General features: G+C 36.4%; 1 protein-coding gene across 1 annotated transcript in view; it reads right to left on the bottom strand.

The window, feature by feature from the left end:
• The window catches only part of PSMD14 (proteasome 26S subunit, non-ATPase 14), a gene marked incomplete at both ends in the record, with an annotated part of 37006 nt that extends 13857 nt beyond the window's left edge, over window positions 1-23149 (bottom strand). Inside the window, 5 exons of the mRNA XM_079539378.1 lie at window positions 6709-6859; window positions 7785-7855; window positions 8974-9093; window positions 9431-9502; window positions 23102-23149. Of these exons, the coding sequence (XP_079395504.1) occupies window positions 6709-6859; window positions 7785-7855; window positions 8974-9093; window positions 9431-9502; window positions 23102-23149 (462 nt within the window). The remainder of the gene's footprint in view (window positions 1-6708; window positions 6860-7784; window positions 7856-8973; window positions 9094-9430; window positions 9503-23101) is intronic.
• Between the last annotated feature and the right edge of the window lie 1314 nt (window positions 23150-24463).

The following is a 24463-nucleotide window of genomic DNA, read 5'->3' as shown; positions in this document are numbered from 1 at the left end:
TACTGGGAGGGGAGAGGACTACAGTATAATACATCTATTTTGACAAGTGAGGGCATGCATCCATAACTCACAAGCAGCAAACCACAAGTTTTAAAGCTATATGCCTTAATGAAGATAAATGGACTATTCTACATCCACTACGGCAAAAGGAAATTAAACATTTAATGCTTTCCAACAAAAAGTCTTCTTGAAATTTTTTTTTGTTTTAGGGAAGGGCATGAACTGAAGTAACCTGTGAAAATGGTTTCATAGGTAAGTATACATTGCTAATTTAAACACAGCAAATCCAAAGGATGTTGTTTTAAAAATCTGGAATACCAGCATTGATATTAACAGTTTTGGCATCACACTAAGAAAAATTGAGACTTAAAATATGCAAAACATGTTATTCTGAATATACGCAATTATAATAAAAATGTTGGCTTTCGTACAAACCGTAGCAAATGCATGGAAGAGTGGCAGTGATAAAGCAGTTCAATGCAAATGTGGTTTATGCCTACGTTCAGAAAAATCATATCCTCAACTGAAATGCACATGCATGAACACCAAGTGGCCTACTCTGTAGTGCAGATGCAATTCATCTCCTACAAACATGATTCTTCAGGGAAAAAAAATGCATCAGCCTTTATTGAATCAACAGTAATCAACAGCAACACGAATGTTATTTTATTCCTTATTCTCCAAATCAGGCTGCTATCGAAAATCTAGATATAAGTTGGTTCCTACCTAGATCCAAGCCAGTTGTTTCAGCCCCAGTAAGCAGTCTCTGCTATAACAAATGCACTGTCCTGGCAATGGTAAGAAATGTCACAGTTCAACTAATCAGTTCAACAGTCATTTGGTGGTCACTTAGCTGTTTGTTACATGAAACTGGTAATCCCACTCTTGCTGAATACAGTTGCCCTCCTTACGCCACAGGCTACTATGGCAGCTGATAGAGTCAAGTCCTGTTGACCAACATTAGTGACAGAAGCAAAGAGAGAAGTACACAGGCAGAAAGATTCAACATTGTCAAAAAAGCTTTTTCTAATAAAGAAAGAAAGATTTTGTCTTCAAGCTTCGGCAACTGAAAGACTAAAATCACACTACAAAAACATATTACTGTGTTCCTGTAATTATTTATGACAATAGCCTCAACAATGCAAATTGTTAATGACAAAGTATCCTCCACTATTATTTCTCAGCTGTTGTGGTTCTCCCCTTTAATTTCAAAAACTACAAATTACTAACAATCAATCATAGAACCATAGAATCCTTAAAGTTGGAAGGGACCTATGAAGGCCATTTAGTCCAACTCCCTTGCAAAGACCAGGGACATCACAGCTACATCAGGCTGCCCAAGGCCTTATTCAGCCTCACCTTGAAAGCCTCCAAGGACATGCATCAACCACATTACTGGGCAACCTGTTCCAGGGCCTTACCATCCTCACTGTTCAGTAGCATACCAATACTCAAGGCGTTTATACAAGTACTCAAAGTTTATACACACAATTAAGTACATAAGAGTACTTAATTGCTGTACAAAGCGTACAGAATGATATAATCTCCATCTCTGAACAGTTTCAAACAAAACTACGCATTGTAAAGTTCCCTTCTGTATTTTACAATTTTTCCTTTTCAACAGAAAATAACATTAATAAGTCCAGTTCTAATAATGAAAATCTTCCAGGTAAAAAATGTTCTGATATAAAATCATATATATTCTACATACTTTAAAAGGAATTTTATTGTAAAATATGAAGTGCATAATAACTCAAAGTCAACAACCGCATCTCAAATCACTAGTGGACAACACAATCCATTACATGTTTTGTTTAGTTTTTTACTAATACTTGCAAGCTGTACTCTTGTGACTTGATTTTGCCTGTTTCTGGGGAAGATTTATTAAGAAAACAATTATTAAGATAAATGTGTGAACTGAGGAGGGGAAGTTGTGCATGTGAAAAAAAAGTCCTGATGGCTAGCTCCTACCTACTTCTCAAAGTTCTCATAAATTGAATCCCTAGTGGGCTATTTTCAATTTCAAATTTCACGTGTTACCCTAGTCTCTCCATACATCTCATTTTAAGTATTGCTTTTTTTCTCCTTTAAAAGTAGCCACTACCTCCCAACAAACAAGGGAACAGGAAAAGTATGAAGAGGAAAGAAAACAGTACCCCAATGAAAGGGGGTACTGTTCTAGTATTGACTGTGAAGGATGGTGGCCCTGTATGTGACAGGGGGGTTGGAGATTCATGATCCTTGAGGTCCCTTCCAACCCTGGGCTATTCTGTGATTCTGTGAAAGAATGGAGGTCTGAAAGTGTGCGTTTTAAAAAACTAGTGTAAGACTTATGTTCAGCCAAAGAAAATTCTTGAGGATAGGTGGCAATTCCAACATCCAGAAGAGTCATTATTTGTTTTCTGCCTCCTTTTGGTTTCATTCCTTTAGACTAACAAGTTATAAAATCAAACAAAATCACTCCTCTTATGTTAATTATTGAACAAAAAAAAAAAACCCAACCTATTAAGCTAAAAAGTTAAAAACTAAAATCAAGTATTGTCAAAATCATATCACTCTATACATAACAAACTGCACATGAGTTGACACCTAGATCTAGAATTAACACATGTACCAATGAGAGGGGAAGAGAAATAGTACTGGAACATGTCATTCAGTAATGAACTCTGTTTGACTGTATATAAGTTTTGTGATGGCAGTTTACTCTCTTATCCTATGCCTGCATAAATTTTGTCTATTTCAAAAACAGACACTGCAAGAATAATGAAGCATTAGAACAGATATCCTAGGAATCTGTTGCATCTCAAGATTCGAGGGGACAAAATCTTGGAGTGATTTCATCTGAGCTCAGTGCTGAGCCTGTGTTGTGCACAAAGCTGGACTAGTTCTCCAGAGACCACTTCCCACCAGAATGACTGCTACTACCCGACTAGTTAAAAGTTAAGGTTTTTTCCCTTTCTTTCTTTCCTCATTCCTTCTGAATGAGATTTGGGTAATAATAAAATAGCAAAGCAAAAGCTCTTCCATAAAAGTTACAGGATATGGTCTGAGCATGGGATTAAGATGCACAGCATGTTTATCTGCCAGGAGGTGACAAACATGCAAAGTGCAATTTATAAAGAGTTATCACAAAGACAAGTTTTCTTCAGAAAACAACAGATTTTCCTACCAGGGTTTCTGACAGTGCCTTGCTAGGAAAGATTACAGTGCAACAGACAGGAAATTTTGCTGTATGAACAAGCAGTTTGTTAGGGACAATACTCAAAACCATAAATGGCAAAACTTCATCAACTTTATTTCACAAAATTTTGTCAGCAATTATTAATTGACAGAAACCAGTGAATTACCTCTCAGGAAAGCACACCATTATAAATGGTGACTTTTTCTAAATAAAGATTTCTAACAGTGCTAAATAAGTAAACTAAACAAATCTTAAGGCTTTAAAGAATTATAAAAGGAAAACATCACCCTTTTTCTTAGCATAAATGACTATTAATGTATAGTTAATACTTGTGGAGTAAAAACTATAACTACACGACGTTTACTGTAATGTAGTATTTTCCTCAAGAAGTAAGGAACAGCTGCTAACCTAAGGTCCAAAAAAAGAAAATTTTTTTTTTTAACCTTTGGCAAAGGTATATAATTCTCTGTACAGAGATTTAAAAATGTATGTTGGAAAGAAATAAAAAATGTCAACATTTAACTTTATTCGAGAACTTTAATTATATTACTTCTGTGGAATACTCCAAATATGTATCACAACTCCCATTTCACAGACTGAAAAACTGGAGGGGTGATTAAACAAAAAGTTTGGTAATAAGTACAAGATCAAGCAACAGCTAGCCAGATTGTCCACTGTCCATATTTTACCATGTTTGACTTCATTCACAGAATGGAAAAAAAAAAAAAATGCCAACACAAAGCTGCTTCTCTCTGGTTTCTGGCAACACTGACCTCAGTTGAAATTCACTGATCTGCTGTGAGTTTGTTTTACAGTCAGCAGGAACATTATCAGCCTCAATATATGTAAAGATCAATATTTAGAATTCTGTATTTCGTGTGTCCTACTATATTTATGTAAAAATACCCCATTCCTAAAATGGCCACAGTGGTCCATAAATGGTTCTAAAATGGCATTTAACCCATGAGCCTACATGAGAATGTTTTTTTAACGTGAATTTCACATTTTGTTCAAGGCCGTTAAGACGACATAATGCATCTTTTTTGAAACTGGTGAAAATTTTACATCTTCTTGTCTTTGAAGTGCAGTCACCAATGCCAGTCCCGGCACATCTCTGGAATCAGAACATGCATGGCCAGATAAGGACAGCTAACAAGTTAATAAGTTGTACCTTTCCACCAGTGACAGGGCAAACCACTTTTTAATTCTTTGGATAGACAAGATGGACCTGAAGCTTCTCACCAGAATTCATTTCATCTTCCCGATGCGTGAAAATTACCTCTGCCCCATTTCCTTCCTCCCCAGCACCAGCTGCCTCGCCGGCTGCAGGCCACAGCCATTTATCTGGGCACGGACTGCTCTCCGGCAGGTTTAAAATCAGCTACTGTGTTATTTTGGACTTTGTTTTTAAATACTTCTAATCTCAGTCAAAACACACCATATTAAAATCTTCTATGCCACATGTTCACTGTAATTTTTGCCAGATAGTTATGTTGGTAAAAGGTATAATGAGTAATGATCTTGGACTCACATAGCTACACACATCCGCAAAAGCCCCCCACTGTAGTGGCTACTACAGCAAGAAAACTACCTCTGCCAGCATTTCTTGTTCTGCTGGCAGTGGGGAAACAGAGGCCCTGAGAAAGGCACAGCTCAAACTGCCCAGCATACCAAGATGCACCAGACAGCATACTAAGGCAGCCACACACATGAAGCAGTCAAACCTGACCTACAAAACCTCACCAACTCTAATAAGTTCGTTCTTCTTACAGTTCATCTAAAACCAAATACATTCTAATCTAAGTAAGTGAACTTCTCAAACAAAGACATAAAAATCATACAGACTCAAGAGCCCAGTCTCACACCCCAAAACCTAGAGATTAATTAGAAGTAGTAGACACAATTTGGGGGGTTCAAATTCAAAGATTTAGGGATGCACTTGCCAGAAACATGACAGATGTAATTTATTTTTTTTTCCTTAAGATACAAAACCTGAGAATGTAATTTAATGACTGTAGCAGCTAGACTTGCATGGAAAACAAACATTGCAAGACTTCCAGTGATCTTAAGTACCGGCAGCAATGCCATACAAAAAGCTGTAACTGAGAAACATCTAGATGGACAAAAATTCAAAATAAAAATGCCAAAGCTTTTTTCATAAAGAGAACAAAGACCTTCATTTAAGGTGGCATCTGTGTCAAACAACACTAGCAAAAAAAAAAAAAAAAGAAAAAGCAGCTCTTAGTGAGCAAATGTGGTACAGCATAGCAGCATAGCATGACTTACTGGAAGGCTTTTCTCCTCAATGGATCTAACAGCTAGTTAGCTCTACATTATTAGTACACACCCCCAAATTATAGTTTGACAAAATAAAAATAATGTTTCAATATTTATATTGGAAAGAGAAAATTAAAGCAAGCTAAGCAAACCTACAGAAAAAGTTCTAGAAAGAAGTCAGCACAAATTAAATAGCATAATGCAACAATTGTCTCCCCCAAAACTATCAAAATACATCAATTACACAATTTAGAAGGAAGCACAATTGATTCAGATGTCTAATATCTTCCAAACAACCACAAGCTATTCATTTTTCAAATGCCTCTGTTTTACATAAGCAACTACAAGATGAAAATCAGAATTTGAATAAAACAAACCAAGAAAACAATTTAGGTGCAGCACAACTGTAGCTTCAGAATATTTTGTTATGAAATTAAAAGAAAGCTTAGCAGAATCATTCGATAGTTTCTCTATAGTCTGTCTCACAAGAAATATGGTACTACAGCTTTACAGAAAAATGAACGCTTTTAAATTATTTATAAAATTACATTAATACAATCCATAGATATAAATCATGATGTATTTCAATAATTATTCCACAATACAATGGAAGTGCATGCTCAAACAAAACACCTCAGCAGTATTTTAAAGCAGTAAACCACCTAGCCAATTTCTGTGCGTTCTGTAGTTTTTCTAATCCACTCTCCCTGTGGTTGAGCAAAATCGAATTGCCTCTCACATTTGCAGACAGCTCTGTGAAGGTGATAATAGAGCTGCTCCCTGCTGTCATGAGGCAGGAAATAGGAAAATGGCATATGGGGCTAGAAAGAAATAAAAAGAGAACTAAACAAGAACAAAAGAGATTTCAACAAAGGACAACTATAACCCAATATGCTTTGCAAGTTAATCTCTTTTCATAATCATTCAACATATTTAATCATTTATCGGCACGTTTTCTAGAAAACTTGAATGCTTGATACCAAGTCTTCTGTAAAGTTTTATTCCATAAAACATTTTGGAATAGAAATGCTACTAAGAGCCAACATATGTAACGCCTATAAATCAATGCCTTATTAGTACCTACGTTAAGGGACTAAATCTATTCCAATCTGTTAGTAATTCATCATAGATTTTGTGGCTATAATGAAATCTCCAAAACATGCATACTTGGATTATCAGTTGTTCGTACCCACAGTGCCTTCATACTAATTCTTACTGAAGTACCTTTAAAAAAGAAAAGCCTACTATACCTTTCCTTTTACACTCTGAATGGGATCCACCACCACAGCAACCGCTCTTTCCGATAATGCTTCAAAGCTCTGCTGAGTATTGATATCTACACCAGACAACCAACAGCCAAAGCCAGGGTGACTGTGATACCAACCAACAACCATCTCAGGTCTGAAATGAAGAGGACATTGAAATTCTTGAAAAATAAAAACGTGTAACAGAAGAAGAAACAGTTACGTTTCAGGGCAAAAATTAGGGTGACTTGTGAAAAAATACCATTAGAAATACTTAAATTACTCACCATAGTATAGTGAAAACATGGACACGAATAAATCCAACAAAAGAGTGTTATCATTAAGGGATGCACATTAGCAGAGGAAAATCATGCTTTCAGTTTTTCACCCTGTTACCACACCTTCCCTGAACCAGTTTTTACCCTTTCAGCACTTGAGTAAATACCTACTCTTTAACTCCTTGGCATCGAGGGTTGAATTTTCACTGCAGAAAGTCCATTTCAGACATGGACAACGGAAACCAACAGTGGGAAAGGATTAAATATCAATTAAACCAGCAGTAGAACTAGGAACTCAGTCAAAAAGCAATTTGCACTGTTCTGTTCAGCTGCTGAGCCTTTTGCTAACATTAATTTTGAAGTTTTTCCCACAGTAAAAGAATTTGAGCAAGCAGGCGACAACTGTTGAGAGGTAGGAGTGAAAAAAAGATTCATTTAAATACTACGGTATTTTTACCCAATTATTTTTCTTTTCATTAAAATTGCACGAAAATAGGCTAAAACAATGCGCTTTTTTTGTCCTAATTGAAAAAGAAAATCAATCTTTTACTAAATTGAGCAGCATTCTAATCTTTTTGTGCAATAATCAAAGATGTAAGTTTAATGTGAGTGACAACCTCCTGACAATGGAAAGGCACGAGGTGAATTACATGCTATGCTACTCAGCCATTTTCTGGGACAATTATTTCTTGTCAAAAATTACAAACAGCCCCGTGTTCACTAATTTTGCAGAGAGCCAACTGTTTCTTCTAAACAATACGCAGAAAGTATTTATTATTCCCAGCTATTCTCAGGGTGACTTACCTTCCTGTCTGTTTCAGCATATCCAACATTTTTGCTTGAAACACAGGATCAACTGCCTCCACACTGACTCCCTAATGTAAAGGGAAACAACAATCACAGCAATTGCACATAAAGTCATACTTCAAATCTTTTAACTTGTTACTTTTCACAAACAAAAATTTAACACAATCTCACTAGCATATGTTAAAGAAGTGAAATGATTATTTTAGAATACCTTTAAACATAAAATACAGTTTTATAATATAAATGTATTTCAATGGAATTTTTAAAATGCTAAAAACATTCTGAATTGACTTTTATGTCTAATTTCTACTATGAGCAAACACGAGTGAATGGGCACAAGGATTCATTTTTTCCTCCTCTTTCTTTCAATTATGTAAACTTTGGCCCGTTGTTTCTGAAATTCAGCTCTAGAGATTTTTTTCCAAGATAAGTAACAGCAGCTTTTTGATAATTCTACATAACTGACTACATAACTGGCTACATACTACTACTGCACACAAACAGGACAAAATAATTCATATGCTTCGTTTCGCAGCTTTGAGCTACAAAGAGATGTGTGCATATTGTAAGAGCATTATCTTAAGTTACACAAGAAAAGCATCATAAGCTCCAGTTATGCTTTTTATACTCTTCAAAATATCTGTCCTTTGCATTAATTTATTCAAAATTAAAATACATATTTTTTCATATCACAGTAATATCACTTAAGAGATGTGCTACTGTACGGTCTATCACAGAGATTAAATTTGAAGCATATCCATAGCACTGTCACAATTAAGGGTATGATAAACTTCTAATCAAATCTTTACATTCTTTAATTCCTCCCTCGGCTCCTACTATGAGTTTTTGAAGTTATCAATTTGTATATCTTGTAAGTGATGTTATAACCACATATTTATACATACACAAAGTGATCTCCATATTGATATATTCACCCACATGTATATCAACAAGTCACTTTTTTTTTTTTACTGAAATCCATGAACACGAATGATCAAGCAGGATCCAAGTATAATAAACTGTCTAAAATGGTATCAATATATGAATTACGCATGTTCACACTATACCTAATAGGTAGGCAGTGTTTGCTCAAATAAGAGTTGCATGAATTGGTAAGGAAGGAAAAGCTTTTACAAATTTACTATACAGGAGAAGAAAGAAAAAGGTCTAACTACAAAGAACTCACCGTTCCAGACTGTGGCATAGCAAAAACATCAATCACTCTCACAGTGTAATCATCAACAAATTCCCCAAGCATCAGCCCCATAACTTCCATAGGGACACCAGCACGACCATGTTTCAACATCTGGAATGAAGATGACATGACATTATTTAACTATGGAAGTTTAAGCAGTAGAAGGCTCAAGTTTGACCAGGGAGAGTTCTTGTAGCTTTTCTTGCTCTATTGATAATTTGAAACTGGTAGCACTTTTGGAAACTGTAAGGCACTATACAAAGTAGTACAAATTAAGCCATAAAAAAGAGAAACAGCAAGTTTCTTATTCTGAATGTTTCACTCAGTGTTAAATATATTGTAAAAATCAGTCTGAGCAGCATTAAGGAGCCCAAGGGCACAGAGCCTGGGGAGGTGCCAGGTGCTCAGCCTGCAGCAGCACTCGGAGCTGGAGCACAAACACACTTACTTTCAGCAGCGCCAGGGACGAGATATACACCTGTTCCGCTGTGTCGACCGCAGGAGCATCTGTTGGTGGCCCCTATGAAAAGAATAAATCATCAAGTATTTTCTCCACTGTTGTTATGCTGCCATTTCTAAACCTTTTGTACTCTGTATTATGAAATTAAAGAAAAACGTGTAAGATCAAGAACTCGTGTGCAAGATGCAGATCTTATAAACAAGCAAACAAGCACAGCCAAGCCCCCATTACATCTTTACAGTGCCTTCCGACACTAAACTACTTTGTAATAAAAGTCACTGAGCCCCCATCCTGTCTTCCCCAGCCCCAGATCAACACCACCCCAAAGAGCAATCTTAACAGAGACCATCACATACAAAGCTGGCAAGCACTGCACCGGCACAAACCTGTTACAAGGACCCAGGCTAACAGTCAGATAAGTTTCCATTAGTCAGCCTTGCTGCAATGCTAACCTTCGTCAGCTGTAAAATACGGCCAGTTCTCCAATTAACTATGTGTTTCTTACAGTGGTGTGAATGTAAATGCTGCTGGGCTAGCATGATTAACTGGCACCAACACAAACAGCAATTTCCCTTTGCTTCATCAGCTTTCTGCTAAAGAGGACTTGCAGATAAAGGCTAAGGGAGTACTTCGCATATACACTGGTAGAGCGAGAGAAAAAATGGACCTCCAATCCCTAGGTGGAAAGCTGTGAACAAAATACTTTGCTCTTTGCCTCATGAGTAGTTATTCAAAAATTAGCACAACTGTCCCAGGTGTGAATGATTGGTTGAAACGGGTTCTCTATATTGCTGAAAATGAAAAACACAGGAGGCAGCAGTTTAACTGTCCCTTTCATGAAGAGCAAGAGACATATTGCTCTTACATACAGAATTCCGTATCACCTTACCTCATTACAGCCAATTAGCAGTACATTCATTACTTTGTTAACAAATTGCACGCATGCAGCAGATTTCCACTGAAAAGACAAAAGGTTACCTCTGCACCAAGTGACGTAGAACAAACTTGTGAAGGCTACAAAGCAACCACAGAGCAAGGGGAAAAAAAGATGCTCACCATTACATTAAGAGAGGAAAATAAACGTTTTATAGATTTAGAACTTTGATTCTACACTTACAAACAATAGAACAGTTACAGTGAAAAAATCTACAAGCTGTTCACCAGAACGTGCCATGGGACCAGAGCACCAGAATCACTTGTCCCTTAGCTATGACCAAACCACTTGGCTGGTGAGGCTTCAAATGCCTCACCATTTTCCAGAATTACATTTTTCCTCCAAATACATCATTTTACATTCTTAAGTGCATCTTTCTTGCTTCATCCTAGAAATTTTCTTCTTTTCCCTTAGCATATTGGAAATCACACAGAGTGAGATTTCCATTTAACCACAGATAAGAAGAAAGCACAGATGAAAACAAACAAACAAAAAAAAACCAACCGCCAAACTTGAGTTTGATAACATTTCCCTCCTATGCATCCATGACTATATATAGCATTAAGCTATTCTCTTATTTTTCTATCTGTTTTAGACCAGAGAGAGTAAAAAGTGAGTGCAGAAGTACAAATGCAGTGACCTCAGCTGTCTTCTGAAGAACCGTAACACCAACGCTGTGACATCACCATGTACATATTCATTTGTCCCAGATTTATCTTAAAACTTCACTGCAAGCAAGCATCCATTTTAACACGCATTATTAACTAAAGAATTGGGATTTTTGGGAAACTAATGTTCGGGTTTGACAAAACTCAGGAACTGTAACTGAAGTTTATTCTGCAGGTTATGACATTTAAATTGGCTCTCATGCGTGGACTCTCCATTGCCTGTTAGAGAGGCAGATCACACTGACACCCTTCCAGCAGCTGAAGCATTAATCACAGCTTTGTCCCCTGCACAGACACCTGCATTCACAACTTGTAAGAGTTTAATTATTCTTCCTAACTTTTCCCTCTTTATTTAAAATCAGTCAGTAGGCCAACACTGACAGCAAAGAGACAAAGAAATATTATTACATTTTGTTTCTGTAATAAGACAGCTAAAATACTGTTAGCTTAAGCAAAGGTAGAAACTAAATCTGGGCATTAGCCTATTAAGCTCGTTCCTAATCTTTCTCTTTCATTATTTCTGTACTACTTGGAGCTTTCAAATTGTGGTGGTTTTTTTGTTTGTTTTTGTGGTGGTAATATTCCAGAAGTATTAAATGTCAATATTGCTGCTGATCCCTTCAGCTTTTTGGAAGCTAAGTTTGAAAAACAGAAATCTCTGATAAGTTCTCTGTCCATACCCATAGCCAATGATTGATCTTTAGCACAGGAAGTATTGTTAATGCAAAAGGAAACACTCCACTGGTGTAAATCAACTTTGCCCCGCATCCTTTTTTCCCCCACATCCTTTTTTCCCCCTCATGTCTTTTAAGCCATGGCATTTACTAAGAATGATTTTGTACACTATGTGTGAGATTAGTTGTATGTAAATAAAAGGACTACACTAAGGGTTAGCAGACAGCAACCATAAATTCACTGTTTCATTTTAAGCAAAGATCAGCTGCAACTCTTCTCATACAATTTATGTAATTTACTTGAACTCTTAAAAATTAACTAATGGTAATATTCATTGCAAATATATTGTAGATTTATTGATAACCAATTTTCCTAGATAATATAGCACGTATCAACTAAATATTTCCTTGGTCATAGCTGTTCGTTTGGAGATCTAACAATTTCCTTTTACTATGTTTTCCCCATAGATTACAATTCCAATCTAAATATGAGAAAATGAGACAACTTGTTATAGTGTATAAATTATTATATGTATGAATCCTCAATCTATACCGAAAACAAAGACTAGAATATCAGCATAAAATAAATTGCCCAACATTTTGAATTGATTCCTAAGTACTGACCCAGGAATTTTGAGGAAGAATTGGGTTAAATCTTGTCCACAATTACCTTTGTAACAGTTTAATTCCCTTTTATTTTATACCATAGGCAAAATGGAATACAAAACAGTACTGGAAGACAATCGTCCATCAACAGAAAAATATAAAACCCAACCTTCATTAAAGATTCTTAGCACAAAGCTTTTAAAGATTTGACAAACAAAATCACCTGAATAAATCTTGAAAGATCCAAGTAGTTTACTGGGCTTTAAATAATGTCAATTGAAAGAAACAGGCATTTGGAAACAGGAACCATCTGACTTTCAGCTCTGACCATTTCCTTTTCTGAAAGAGATGACACTCTATAGGACAGTGCCAGGGTGGCAGTCACAGCTGGGCATCACTTACTCAGCATGTGGCAGCCACATAGTCACTACATGTTTAGAGACTTCTTCAGCTGGCTCTGCTCATCTTCCACAGAATTTTACACACTTCTTTCATGAAAGAAGGGAACAAATAAGAAGACTTTATTAACTGATATTCACGAGGAGACAAAGTATTTTACACTGACCTGCACATGTACTGTTCTATTATCATTGTTCATAAACTTCCCTGCCTGCTGACTTTGCTTTATGAGGATGATGCTCCTTTGTTAGAGTACTAAATTAATTTAACTGGTGTCAGAAACCCAAACAAGAAAGCTTCGTATTTGTAGTACAGAAGATCTGTTGATATTTTTGGTTTCATTGTGGCAAAGGTCACAGTTTTCCCATTACACAGACTTTCAGGCTGTCCATCCTGCTGCAAAACAGCATACTGGCTTCTTTCTGCAGGCCCACAACTTACTGAGTAATTTACTGCAGAACTAGGACTTGGGGAACTGCAGGAAAATGCTATTTAGAAATGTCAGGGAATATTCAGCATTTTTAATCACTCCTGTATATGCCAAATTATTAGAATTCAAAAACTGTTGAAAAAAAAAAATGAGTAAAGTTATTATGCTACTTATTGAAAAACAATGTTTTTTCTGAAGCACTTGTGCACGTTGTGACCATCTAAAGGTCAGTGACACTGATCCAATCAAACTCTGGCTTTGCTTAGAATGGCAGAACCCCAATTCGTAACACTGTGTATAATTAAGATGCCTTTTATTTTTGGTGTTCCTAATATGACTTATAATTCAGAAGGAATTGCATTCAAATTATGAACAGATGATTACACTGAAGTATTAAAATTATGCATGATGTGCATAATTTTATTTCAAACAGTTAAAGGGATAATCCAATATAAAAAGCAGCCCTTCACTTGGGCAGCCCTTGTTGATGAAGCGTTAAAGGCGTTTGCCATCCTAACAGCATAAAAACGAACGTCTCAAAGTGTTACCTACTTGGGACTTTTAGCAAATTTGTTAACACTTTTAGGTATATTACTCCATCTTTCTCTTGGTGTGAACTGGTATCAATTATTTAGCCAATTTTATTATGTTATTAAAATACCTGCTGATTAAACGTGAACTAAAATGTCATTTCAGAGCACTGCTCCTTATTTGTACTATTTTACATTTTTCCAGATAGGTAAAAGAGGTGGACTCAATTACGCCAGCAACTGAGAAATATTCTGCAAATGGAGACAGCTCCTATTGTCTAAATAAATCTTAAATACTGTTCCAGTGTCATGCTAATAGAACAAAAGATGATTTTGAAATATAGCACAGCAGTTCCAACAAAGAAACACGGTTTTACAGGGGCAGCTGAAATAAAAAAGGCAGCAAAGTGAAGTGCTGTAGAGCAAATCTTATCTTTATTGTGTCAAACAGCATTGCTGTGTAAAATATATAAGAACCACTACCATCATTCCTTTTTTTTTTTTTTGGCAATTGGAACAATTTAAATGTGAACATAGAACACAAAAGCAAACACTGACTACTGTAGTGTATATTTCTTCCCTAGTAAGGAAAGAAAGAACCTTTTAATAGTTTAATTTTGTGAGTATTAAACAACTAGTGTGAAAAACAAGCTGCATGTAAACTATTCCTACTGCCTCTGCTTCAATGACTAGCTGAGGCAACCTGTTATAGGAGGTGTTAATTGGCAATAGGAGTACAAGTCAGAAGCATGTTCCCCATCGTCCTAACCCAGCAAGGCTAGGTCATTAAAGTGGAAATGAATTCTTTCATGCCGATTTAACCCTTTCAGTACGTATTTGCAGCTGTTATAACTCAAGACAATTGAGAAAGACAAAGTAAAACTTGCACTACTTTAGAATGCAAGTAAGTATTCACTAACTCTTTTCCTTTAGTCCTCTACTTCCTTCATAGTAACCATTTCAGATAATCACATTTGTTTTGAAGGTGGGAGAAAAGGAACATTAAGGGTATAAAAGCAATGACAACCATCAAAAAATAGTAATTTAGCATATTAAAGGATATATGTAAAGATCAGGTACTTGAAGCGAGCTTCGAGCTACCGTTTTCACTGAGGTAAACCCAGCAGTGAATGTACAGCTCAGAATGGGAGGAAAAGCACTATAGAATACATGCAAAAAGGACACACAAACCTGAGAAGTGAGTAGAGAGAGAGGTAGGGGCGATAATAAAAAAAGACTTAAAAGCCACCTAAGCATTTCTGCTCTTCTCTACTTCGCCTTTGTAGAGAAGAGGTGTAACCTGATATGCTGACATATACACTAAGAAAACCATACCTCTTTTTACACATTGCTAAACTTAAAAATCTTATCTAAATTATGACTGTGGAACAGTTCCTCTGTACTGAGACAATACACTTCAAAACAAACAACTGGAGTTCAATCGGGGAAGTGGCAAAGTGAATAAGTCACCAACCGGGCCCCAAAGGTTTAACAACGCAGTCATGACAAACACCAGAAGCAATGTGTTTTATTCCCCGTAGCACAGGGCAATCAGTCATGATCAAGCAAATGATCTTACTCATTAAAAAAAAAAAAAATCCTACAGCATTCATAGGAAGGGGAAAATATACTGATTTGCACACACTAATTAGTAGGAATTTAAAATTTTGTTGCAGTTTTCCAGCTAGTACACACACAATTTTACAGTCAGTTCCACACCAACAGGATTATATTTTGAAGCAAGCATTATGTCTAAACAGTTTGTATGTTTAGGCCCATCTTTATACCAATTATAATCAAGCATACATAACAGACCACAAAATACCATAAGCCTCAACAAACAGCCTAGATTTCTGAAAGGATCACATTGTCTTGTTACACCATATGTCAGATGAAATAAAAATTACAGTAATATGTTTAGTTTGAGTCTTGTAGACTCCAAAATGGAGTAGGGATGCTAGGGAAATATTATGGCATCAATCGTTACTTTAAATTAAAAATATCTTTGTGAAAAACTTTAACAGGCTGGATTAAAGAAAAACTGCCTCAGTATGTTTAACAAAACCCTGTCTCCTACCAAAAAAAAAAAAATAATCATCCAGGTTCACATTTACAGCAGAACTCAACAACAACAATATAGATGGATTTGAAACATTCAACATTTCCCACCTTCCTCCTCTTCAAAACCCAAAGTTACAGAACACAAAACTTTGTATAGCTCTGAGCAGTTGGCTCAATGGGTTGGGATCATCAGTTTGCAAACACCCCTTCAGCAGAGCCAAAATTTTACTACTTCCTTGTTTTAAATTAAACAGAATTACCAACAGAGAACATGGCCAAAATTTTAGTTTTGTGTATATACAGGAATCATCCAACAAAATTTAGCTTATGTTTCTAGCCTGTCCATTCACAAGTTCTTGAGTAGAAAAAAGAACCCTCAATGACATCCCTTGCATAACTAACAATTGCATGGAAGCACAGCAATCCATCTACAAGGGCAATGCAAGATTTCCCACATACAGTCAATGTCCAAAATAGTCAAAATTACTTTATAATATTTTTACCAACAGTGCTCCTGTTTCTGACATTATTTCAGGAGATATTTCCTATCTCCCATAGGAAATATCATTTGAGGTGGAGGCTTACAGCTTAGTAAGAGAAAATATATATTTAGCAGGATTTAGCAGTGATATCGTGCCAGTTTAGTTTATTTTGAGATAAGGTAAGCTTAGTTTTGCTACACTGTACTTCATATAAAGAGACTTTTTCTAATTATTCTTTTAGTTAATGTTTTTATAAGAAATATATATTATCCAATATTCAAATGTATTAGAAATACACTGATATTTACATATTTGATGCAAATTGCAATATTCTGATTTTTGTTACGTTGCTAATAGTAATAGCTGTAGCACGAAGTGGCTGCTTACATTTATCCATTTAAAATTCGTTGAGACACACAGAAAAGCATGAGATGCTTTTGAGTATGTCTGATGTATGATGAGTATGCCACATCACTGCATTAACTACAGATATCCATATGAATAGGGTGACAAAGCAAGTATTGTTTTGTGTGTGTACATATGTTTTTGAGAACTACTGCTCTTCACAGCTTGAAATTATAGAGGAAAGAAAGAGGAATAATTCAGAAAATACTATATGTTGGTTTCACTCCAGAATAGAACTAACACTAACTCATTATCTATTCCTATCAATACATAAACTACTAAGGTTTAGAAATGAAACACTGAAGGAATCAGGATTTGTGAATTTTTCTCTTCCTCCAGGAAACTGTGCTCAAAGCTATGCTTGACGCTGTCTTATTCTAAACAACTGTGTCAAGCAGTTCAGGTAGCCCTCTGTGGGCCATGCCTGAGGTCAACCTAAAGCACACCAAAACCCACCAATACTAATACACAAAGAACACCTCTAACACATGGTCCTAGTAAAATCTGAAGAGAAGCCTTCATCACCACAGGAAGAAAACAGGCCATTGCTCAAATGGCACTCTTTAAATGGCTGCACAGTGGCACAGCAACTTATTATTCAATAGCACAGCATTTCAGATGAAGAAAATTTTGATCACTATATGGGAGCTGTTTTCTGCTTACAGAACAAAATATTACAAGTGAACAAGCATAACGACAGAGGCACAAAGATGACTGCTCTCATTTAGTCTTTTTTCCTGTTTTCTCATTATGACTACACTCATTTCCTTGCCTAAGTTTCCTTTGTCTTTTCTATGGAAAGTCAGCTGGACTGCAATGGCAATTACGTTGAGGAAAGAGAAACTAATTGCCTAATTATTAGAAATAAAGAAGTTTAAAATCTGAGGCCAAGAGTAGAGTGCTAAAAATGGTCTCCAAAGCTTACAGGAAAATAGTAGATCACAGGAAGCTGATAATGCTCAGGCACAACCCACTAGCTTTGTTATTTTTAGTAAAGCATGACTGTAGAGTGGCACTTTAAGGCATGTTTTACACCACGAAGAAAGTACACACTGTGGGCAAGTTCCCCGTCAGCTTAGACAATTGTATGACAGTTCCTGAAGTGACTCCAGAATGCCCCTGTACCCCTGCCCCCATTAGCACTGTTGGATATAAATAATGTTACAATTACTCAACTATATTTCAAATGTAGGCAAACTCTATCAGCTTTTAGCAATTCCCAGCAACTTTCAAGTAAGCCTACGCTATCCACGAGGCTGGCATCTTCTGAGCATAAGCAGATCTGAGCCACACTGGTGCCTTAAACATGACACACAACTTTTGCTGCTTTAACAAAGGACTGTTCAACCAATCAATGCAATAAGATACTCAGCTCAGACAACTGAAGTAAAATAGCATGGCTTACTCTATCATAGGTGCTTTTCTCCCTTCCTGAAAATGGTCAGCTATATAAAACACATAACAAGCACGTATATCTGCCTGAGCAAGGAGGGACTAGCTGATCTCCAGAGGTCTCTTTCAATCTTAACCATGCTGTGATTTTAGATATGAAAGCTGAGAATTTCTGTAGGAGATACTGTAGGCCATTAAGTTCTTCAAAAATTTTATAGGAATTGATGTTGGATGGTTTTCAGTGGACAACTACTGTTTGTCACTGAGAAAATGTTAAAGCTTGCTGCTCTTTAAAAGGATTGATATCTTCTGGGGAAATAAGTAAAATCAGAAGAAGTCACGCGAGCTGTATTTTTTTTTTTTTTTTTTTTTTTTTTTTTTTTTTTTTTTTTTTTACTTCCCTCCACCAATCAGCTGGGATGTATATTAACTATTTTAGCAATAAAAACATTCTGAGTACTTGGAGACTTCAGTGGAAAACGTCACACAAACAGTGGCACAGTAAAGACGCATAAATTCTAGAGCTGCAAATTCAGACTTCTTGCTTTGGTACAATACTCTCAGAAGGAATATCAGAAGTTTGAAATACATGGGAAGCAGAGAATTGTGTGCCATCACAATTCAGGCCACAGAGTTTACACATCCAGGGGACACAGGAATGAGAAAGTCACTGAGGTGAAATAGATACCAAAAACTATAAGAAACGCTCCAAGCTTTTTGAAGAAAAAGCAGACAAAACAACCCAGTTCCTTACATTAAAGGCAACAGCATTCAACAGACACACTTGTATCCTCCAAACTAAGAACAAGCTGTTTCAAAAAAGCAATTAACTAAAATAATGTTCTATAAGTTGCCTTATTACACAAGGGGATATTAGCATGCAGATTAGCCAGCTAGAACATGCCATTTACTTAAAGACACATCAGTTTATTCCAATGAAGTAAATCAAGAAAACCTGCATTTAATTGATAATTGGAAACAAGCTAATGTGAGTCTGACCCTCCTTTGTCTGCCAGCTCACCAACTCTTATTCTGAAGCCTTGCAGAAAACCAAACCAGTAGTGCTCTTTTCTAATAACCATCCTGGCTACATTAGCAGATGCAACAGAACTTCGTATCAGTGGCAGGTCTCCCAAGTTCCCACGGTGCCATAGATTTACTCAATGGGATCAGTATGTTCTGAAAACCCATGATAACATGAGGGAAAAGGTTCCACCGAATCAGACACTGCAATGCTTTAAACCTCATAATCAAAGTGACAGTTTTCAAGTGCCATTTACAATGCCCTAATCTGGAAACATCCCAGCTAACCCATCTGATCAACTATTTCACAGATGGAAGCACTTGATGGCTAATTGGCAAGTCCATTATTCAAATAAAATAGCTATCTGCACTTCTATTTTCTATATTCCACGTCAAGGTGTAAGCATTCCTTGTAAGAAACAGGTCACTCCTCTCTGCCTTCCATCCCATTTTTATACTCTCCCCTCCCCCCACCATCAAATATGCTAATTCAGAAAGACACAAATAAATTTTCCATTTAATGCACTAGAACATTCGTATACACCAACACAACAATGTAAACCATTATTTTCAAATAAAATGAAAAATAATTTTTAGAAGTATTACTTATTTCTCTGCTCCCTATCACACCTAGACAGAAATAGAGCAGGTGTGTTCATGTGGACAAGAACTTGTATAGTTTGGGTTACTCTTCCAGTAGTCTTAGGCAAACAGCTCTGCTCTCTTCATTTACTCACACTCTGAATCAACATCCAGTAGGATTGTCTAATAGGGACATATGTGGAACTCATTTCACTAGCAAACAATAGCTCAGCATACAAAATGAAGAGGAGTGTTGCTCCAAATTCCTGCCTGCTGCTTAAGAAGAATGCTTTCACGTACCCCACAAAGCCTGTTGATTTGTCTGCAGCAAATGTACAATGCAGCACCAAGTACTAAGTCACCAGTGAAATACAGTGGTGGGCAGTATTTCAGGGGAAACAACAGCGAGATGGAAATGAACAAACCAGAAAAGGGGAAGTAAAAAAACATGACAAAGCAAATACGCTGGAAGAGAACATACAAGAAAAGGAAAATAAAGGTATTTCCAAAATCTGAACTCCTATGATCAACAGAAGGAAAATGAAAGGAATAATAAGATCATATCCCTTCCTAACAGGTCCCCCACATCTTTTTAAAATCCCTCAACCACTCACTCTTCTCGGTGTATATCACACAAGCAGAAATTCAAATGCTAAACTGCCAGGCAGCTGGGAACCAAATTACGCACAAAGAATTGCTTCAAAGAAGGTCTTACTTATCGTACCAAGGTCAAAACTAACATAGGTATCTTCTCATACAAGGAACACAAAGTAAATGACTAAGTTTACCGACAGACAGAAAACACTGTGGATTGCTTATGTGATGCCAAAGCATCTTCGTTCCTCTTTTCTGTAAGAACACAGTCCTTGTCAATATATGACTAATAAAGAAAGAAACTGTTTATAAAATGTCTAAACCATAAGTCAATGGGTGGAAAACACAGCTAAAATATGCATGTGGTTATTCTTATAGTGATGTTGTCTTTCTCAGATATTTAGCAGCCACATGAAGACATATATGGTCATTGATATTTAGCACTGACCACCTCTGGACAATTCAACATTGAAAGCAAATGATTTGCCTTCAAATAACAACTCAATAATATGTTGATAAAGCAAGCAGTAAATAGAGAAAAAAATGGATTTGCTAGAAGTAGGTCCCAAGTAGAATACAAGACATCTAAAGACTTCTGAAAAGAAAGATGTAAGAACAAATCCAACTGACTGTAGGAATAGCATCTTGGAGTTTCGAAGTAATGTGGAAAGCAAATAATATAATACAGGTGGTATTAGAAGGGTGAAAGAGACAGGTGCTGTTGAAGAAACTAAGGCAAGTCAGTGAAAAAGAATCCCATGGTAGAGATCAAACAGTAACTGTGCTTATCAGGCTGATGCGCAAATATTTGTTAAAAAGTAAATCAAATCGACTACTAACTGATCTTATTTGATACAGTTCTCCCGCTAAGAAATCAAAACTTTAGCTAAAAGAAAAACAAATGCTGAATTGAATTAGATGGCATTCCTTTGAAAGTGCTTCTTTTTTTCATGTGTCTCTACACACAGATGTTTCTTGCATAATTCCAACAGGTAGTTTTACTATGTTCAACCTTAAAAGCAAAACTTTCAAAGAAAAACAAAGTTCTATACAATTGTTTAGTACACTATAGAGTTACTTCCTGTGGGTTGCCCTATTTATCCTACAGTGGGAAAATAAATGCCCAACTTCTTTCTTCCACCTCAAAGTCCTCTGATTCACTTTCAATTACATCTCAGTCAACATTCAGAACAGAAGTGATCTTTGAATGTCCATCAAAGCACCATATTCTAAGGACACAAGATTATTCTGGTTAAATATCCTTCCTACTGCTTCAGTAAGCCAAAGACTACAAAAGTAGCCAAGAGATTCAGTGCAAGCAGCAACTTGCATAAAGAGCAATTCAGTTTTCCACTTTCTTTTCAATCCAACACATTCTCATCAATTCATTTAAGAGACAATTCCATATTTAAACAAACAGAGCAGCTTTGCAGGCCAAAGCTGCCAGAGGAGTTCATCAAGCTTCTTTTGACTGTTATGTTCTATTGTCTGCTGCAGTTTCCTATCAAGCCTTAAATTATAGCTGAGAAATTCAGAAAACACCCGAGAAAGTTAACTGTAAATTTGAAAAACAGCTTTGATATGTGTCAAGTTCAGAGAGGACCAAGAAGTGAAAGCTTGAGTGATTAGACTGCGCAGATGTTAAAAAACTGAAGAGTCATGAAGCAGGCTGGCAGCTCGGAGGAACAAGAGAAATAACTGCTTAAGAAAGTGAAACTAAAAATAACTGAGGACTGCTTGAAGATTCACTAAGAGAGCGTGAATAGAATTTTAGCTATAAAAAGGGAAAAAAATAGTCATAAAAAGTTGCAGCTAATTTAACCAAACACCTAGAGGCTGTAATCACTTTAGAATATGCACCAAGTGCTTCAGGATTACACCACCGGACACAGACACGTCATACGCAACCAAAAGAAGCTGTAGGTTTCACAATCTCAGTGATTCCAGAAGCAAACACACACATCACAAAGGTTAAGACAAACAGAACTGATTCTTCCCAAAGCACAACAGCCTGGATTCCAGGCTTAGAACAGAGGAGGAGAGAAGGAAAAGGCCTTCAACTGTGTACAGCTGGAACCAATGGGACCATGGAGTGCTGTCCTGTCCAAAAGGAAAGGATTCTTCCCAGAAGCCTCAGACAAAGAAGTTCTTTTCCTTCCCCACCCAACCATATCAATGGTAGGCAGGAAAAAGCCTGGCAGCCCAATGTGGTAAGATCAGCTTCGTTTTATTTTTGAAGACACCCACTGGCCAAGAGAAAAAAAGCACCTGAGACACAATGAGACACAAAGGAGGTAGGAGAAACCACACACATGTGGGCTTCATGCTGGAAGAGGATGGCTGCCAGAGGGGCCTTTCTGCTGTGAGCTGAGTTACAGGAGCAAGGGCAATAGCCAGCAACATGCAGATGGCTACAGCTACCTTCAAGTGATGAAATACATACATGGTTCAGACATAATGCCTACCACAACCTCGTTTAAGAACTGAATTATTTAATTTGCAAAGAAACAAACGGGAACACTCAGTCACTTAGAGCAACAGTAATGCTCTGAAAACCCCTATTATTGGAAATCCATTTTGAATTTTGTTTTCTATTTCCATGGCTTTTGAATTCAAACTAGAACTGTTCAAACACTAAATTAAAGGTTAATAAACATTCTGTAAAACCACAGTGCCAACACAAGCGTTCACACCAACAAAAGCAGTCAGACTGTAACAACCAGTGATTTGCATACACATATAGCATCTCTGAAGTCAGATATTATTCCTATGAATTCTGTTTTTTTGGGGGGGAAGGGTGTTGATTTAAATAATTAAAGGCATATTCCAGTAACTGATTAATATCAAAAAGAGAAGATGTTGACAAGCTATATACTAACCTGTCCCAGGCCAGGCATACCTCCTCCAAGTCGCAGAAGTCTATCCATATTTCTAGAGAAACAGAAACAAAGGAAAAAAATGTTCCCAGGCTCTGAAGTGTTTACTAAATTGCTATCTATATAATTCACCTTCAGTCACTCAGTATGTCAAAAATATTGGTGGTAATTACAACACAACATCAGACTTCCTGTTAATTAACACCACATATTAATTCAAGAAGCTGTCTTCCATGCTAATTAACAGACCTTGTTTTATTGCTTTGGTTTTGGGTTATCCCCATTTCTGAAGATGAGTACTCTTGTCAACTTCTCAAAACTTTCCTATCATTCAATTAACTGCAGGAGTTTTGTTGCTTAAGAAAAGTACCTACATCCAGGAAGTTCCTAAAACTTAAGACATACATACAAGCTTACTCTAATTTGTTCAAAAAGCATCAATAAAAATGTGAAAGTAAGGATTTTAGCATCCTCATTAGTAAGTTCTGTGCTAATTAACTTACAGCTTGTCAGTTACCATCAAAACTACATGTGAAAGACACTGAGCAGATTATGGATCTCTGAATTAGCATCAAAAGCTTTTTTTTTCTAATGAACTCATTATACTAAAAGAAATACTGTAAAGTAAACATTTAGTGTGTATATAGTTAGAACATTAGTGACAGTGCAGTCACTTAATACATTTCCAGTGTTGCATGTGGCATTGCCTCAGTGCAAGATTATTCCAATCAAGGCAACCAACTCGTTACTGTCTTGGAGAGAAAAAAGTCATTTTTATGCTGCAGATTTTCAAGGATTGATCTCTAGGAATGAGAAATGCCAAGGTGCCCAACTAAAGAATTGAGCAGATGCTTATTACTCTGCAGTTTATTCACTTATATTGCTGAAAAGCAATTTAATCTTTCATCCTCATCATCTAAGTAAGAATTCTGTTCCAGGTGTAACAGTACTTTAACCTGCTTGACTCATTCAGTTTCTTAGTAAAAGGAAACAAGATGTACTGAATATTATTTTTCAAACAACTGCTTTTACAGTTCCAAGTCTCACAGAAATTACACTGTATTTTAATTGTAAAATAGAAGGGCTTATTTTAATTGTAAAATAGAAGGAATGTAGTGAAGAATCAGAAACCATACTCTTAACTGCAGAAGTTTTAATCCAGTACAACGAAGCCTGCAAAGCGATATAAGAGTATTCAAGAAAAATCAGTAGTGGTATTCCCACACTACATTCATCCTCAAAACATACGTTACATCACATATATCAGAACTATACACAGTCTGAGGTTATGTACATTAAAAATATAGAAGTCCTTATACTGACGGAATTAGGATATTTATCTTCTGAAATGTGTTAGTATTTGTA

This window comes from Tetrao urogallus (assembly GCF_951394365.1).
Source record: "Tetrao urogallus genome assembly, chromosome: 8".
Taxonomy (NCBI): Eukaryota; Metazoa; Chordata; class Aves; order Galliformes; family Phasianidae; genus Tetrao; species Tetrao urogallus.
The sequence above is the reverse complement of the archived record's forward strand: the minus strand, read 5'-3'. Positions and strand labels throughout refer to the sequence as shown.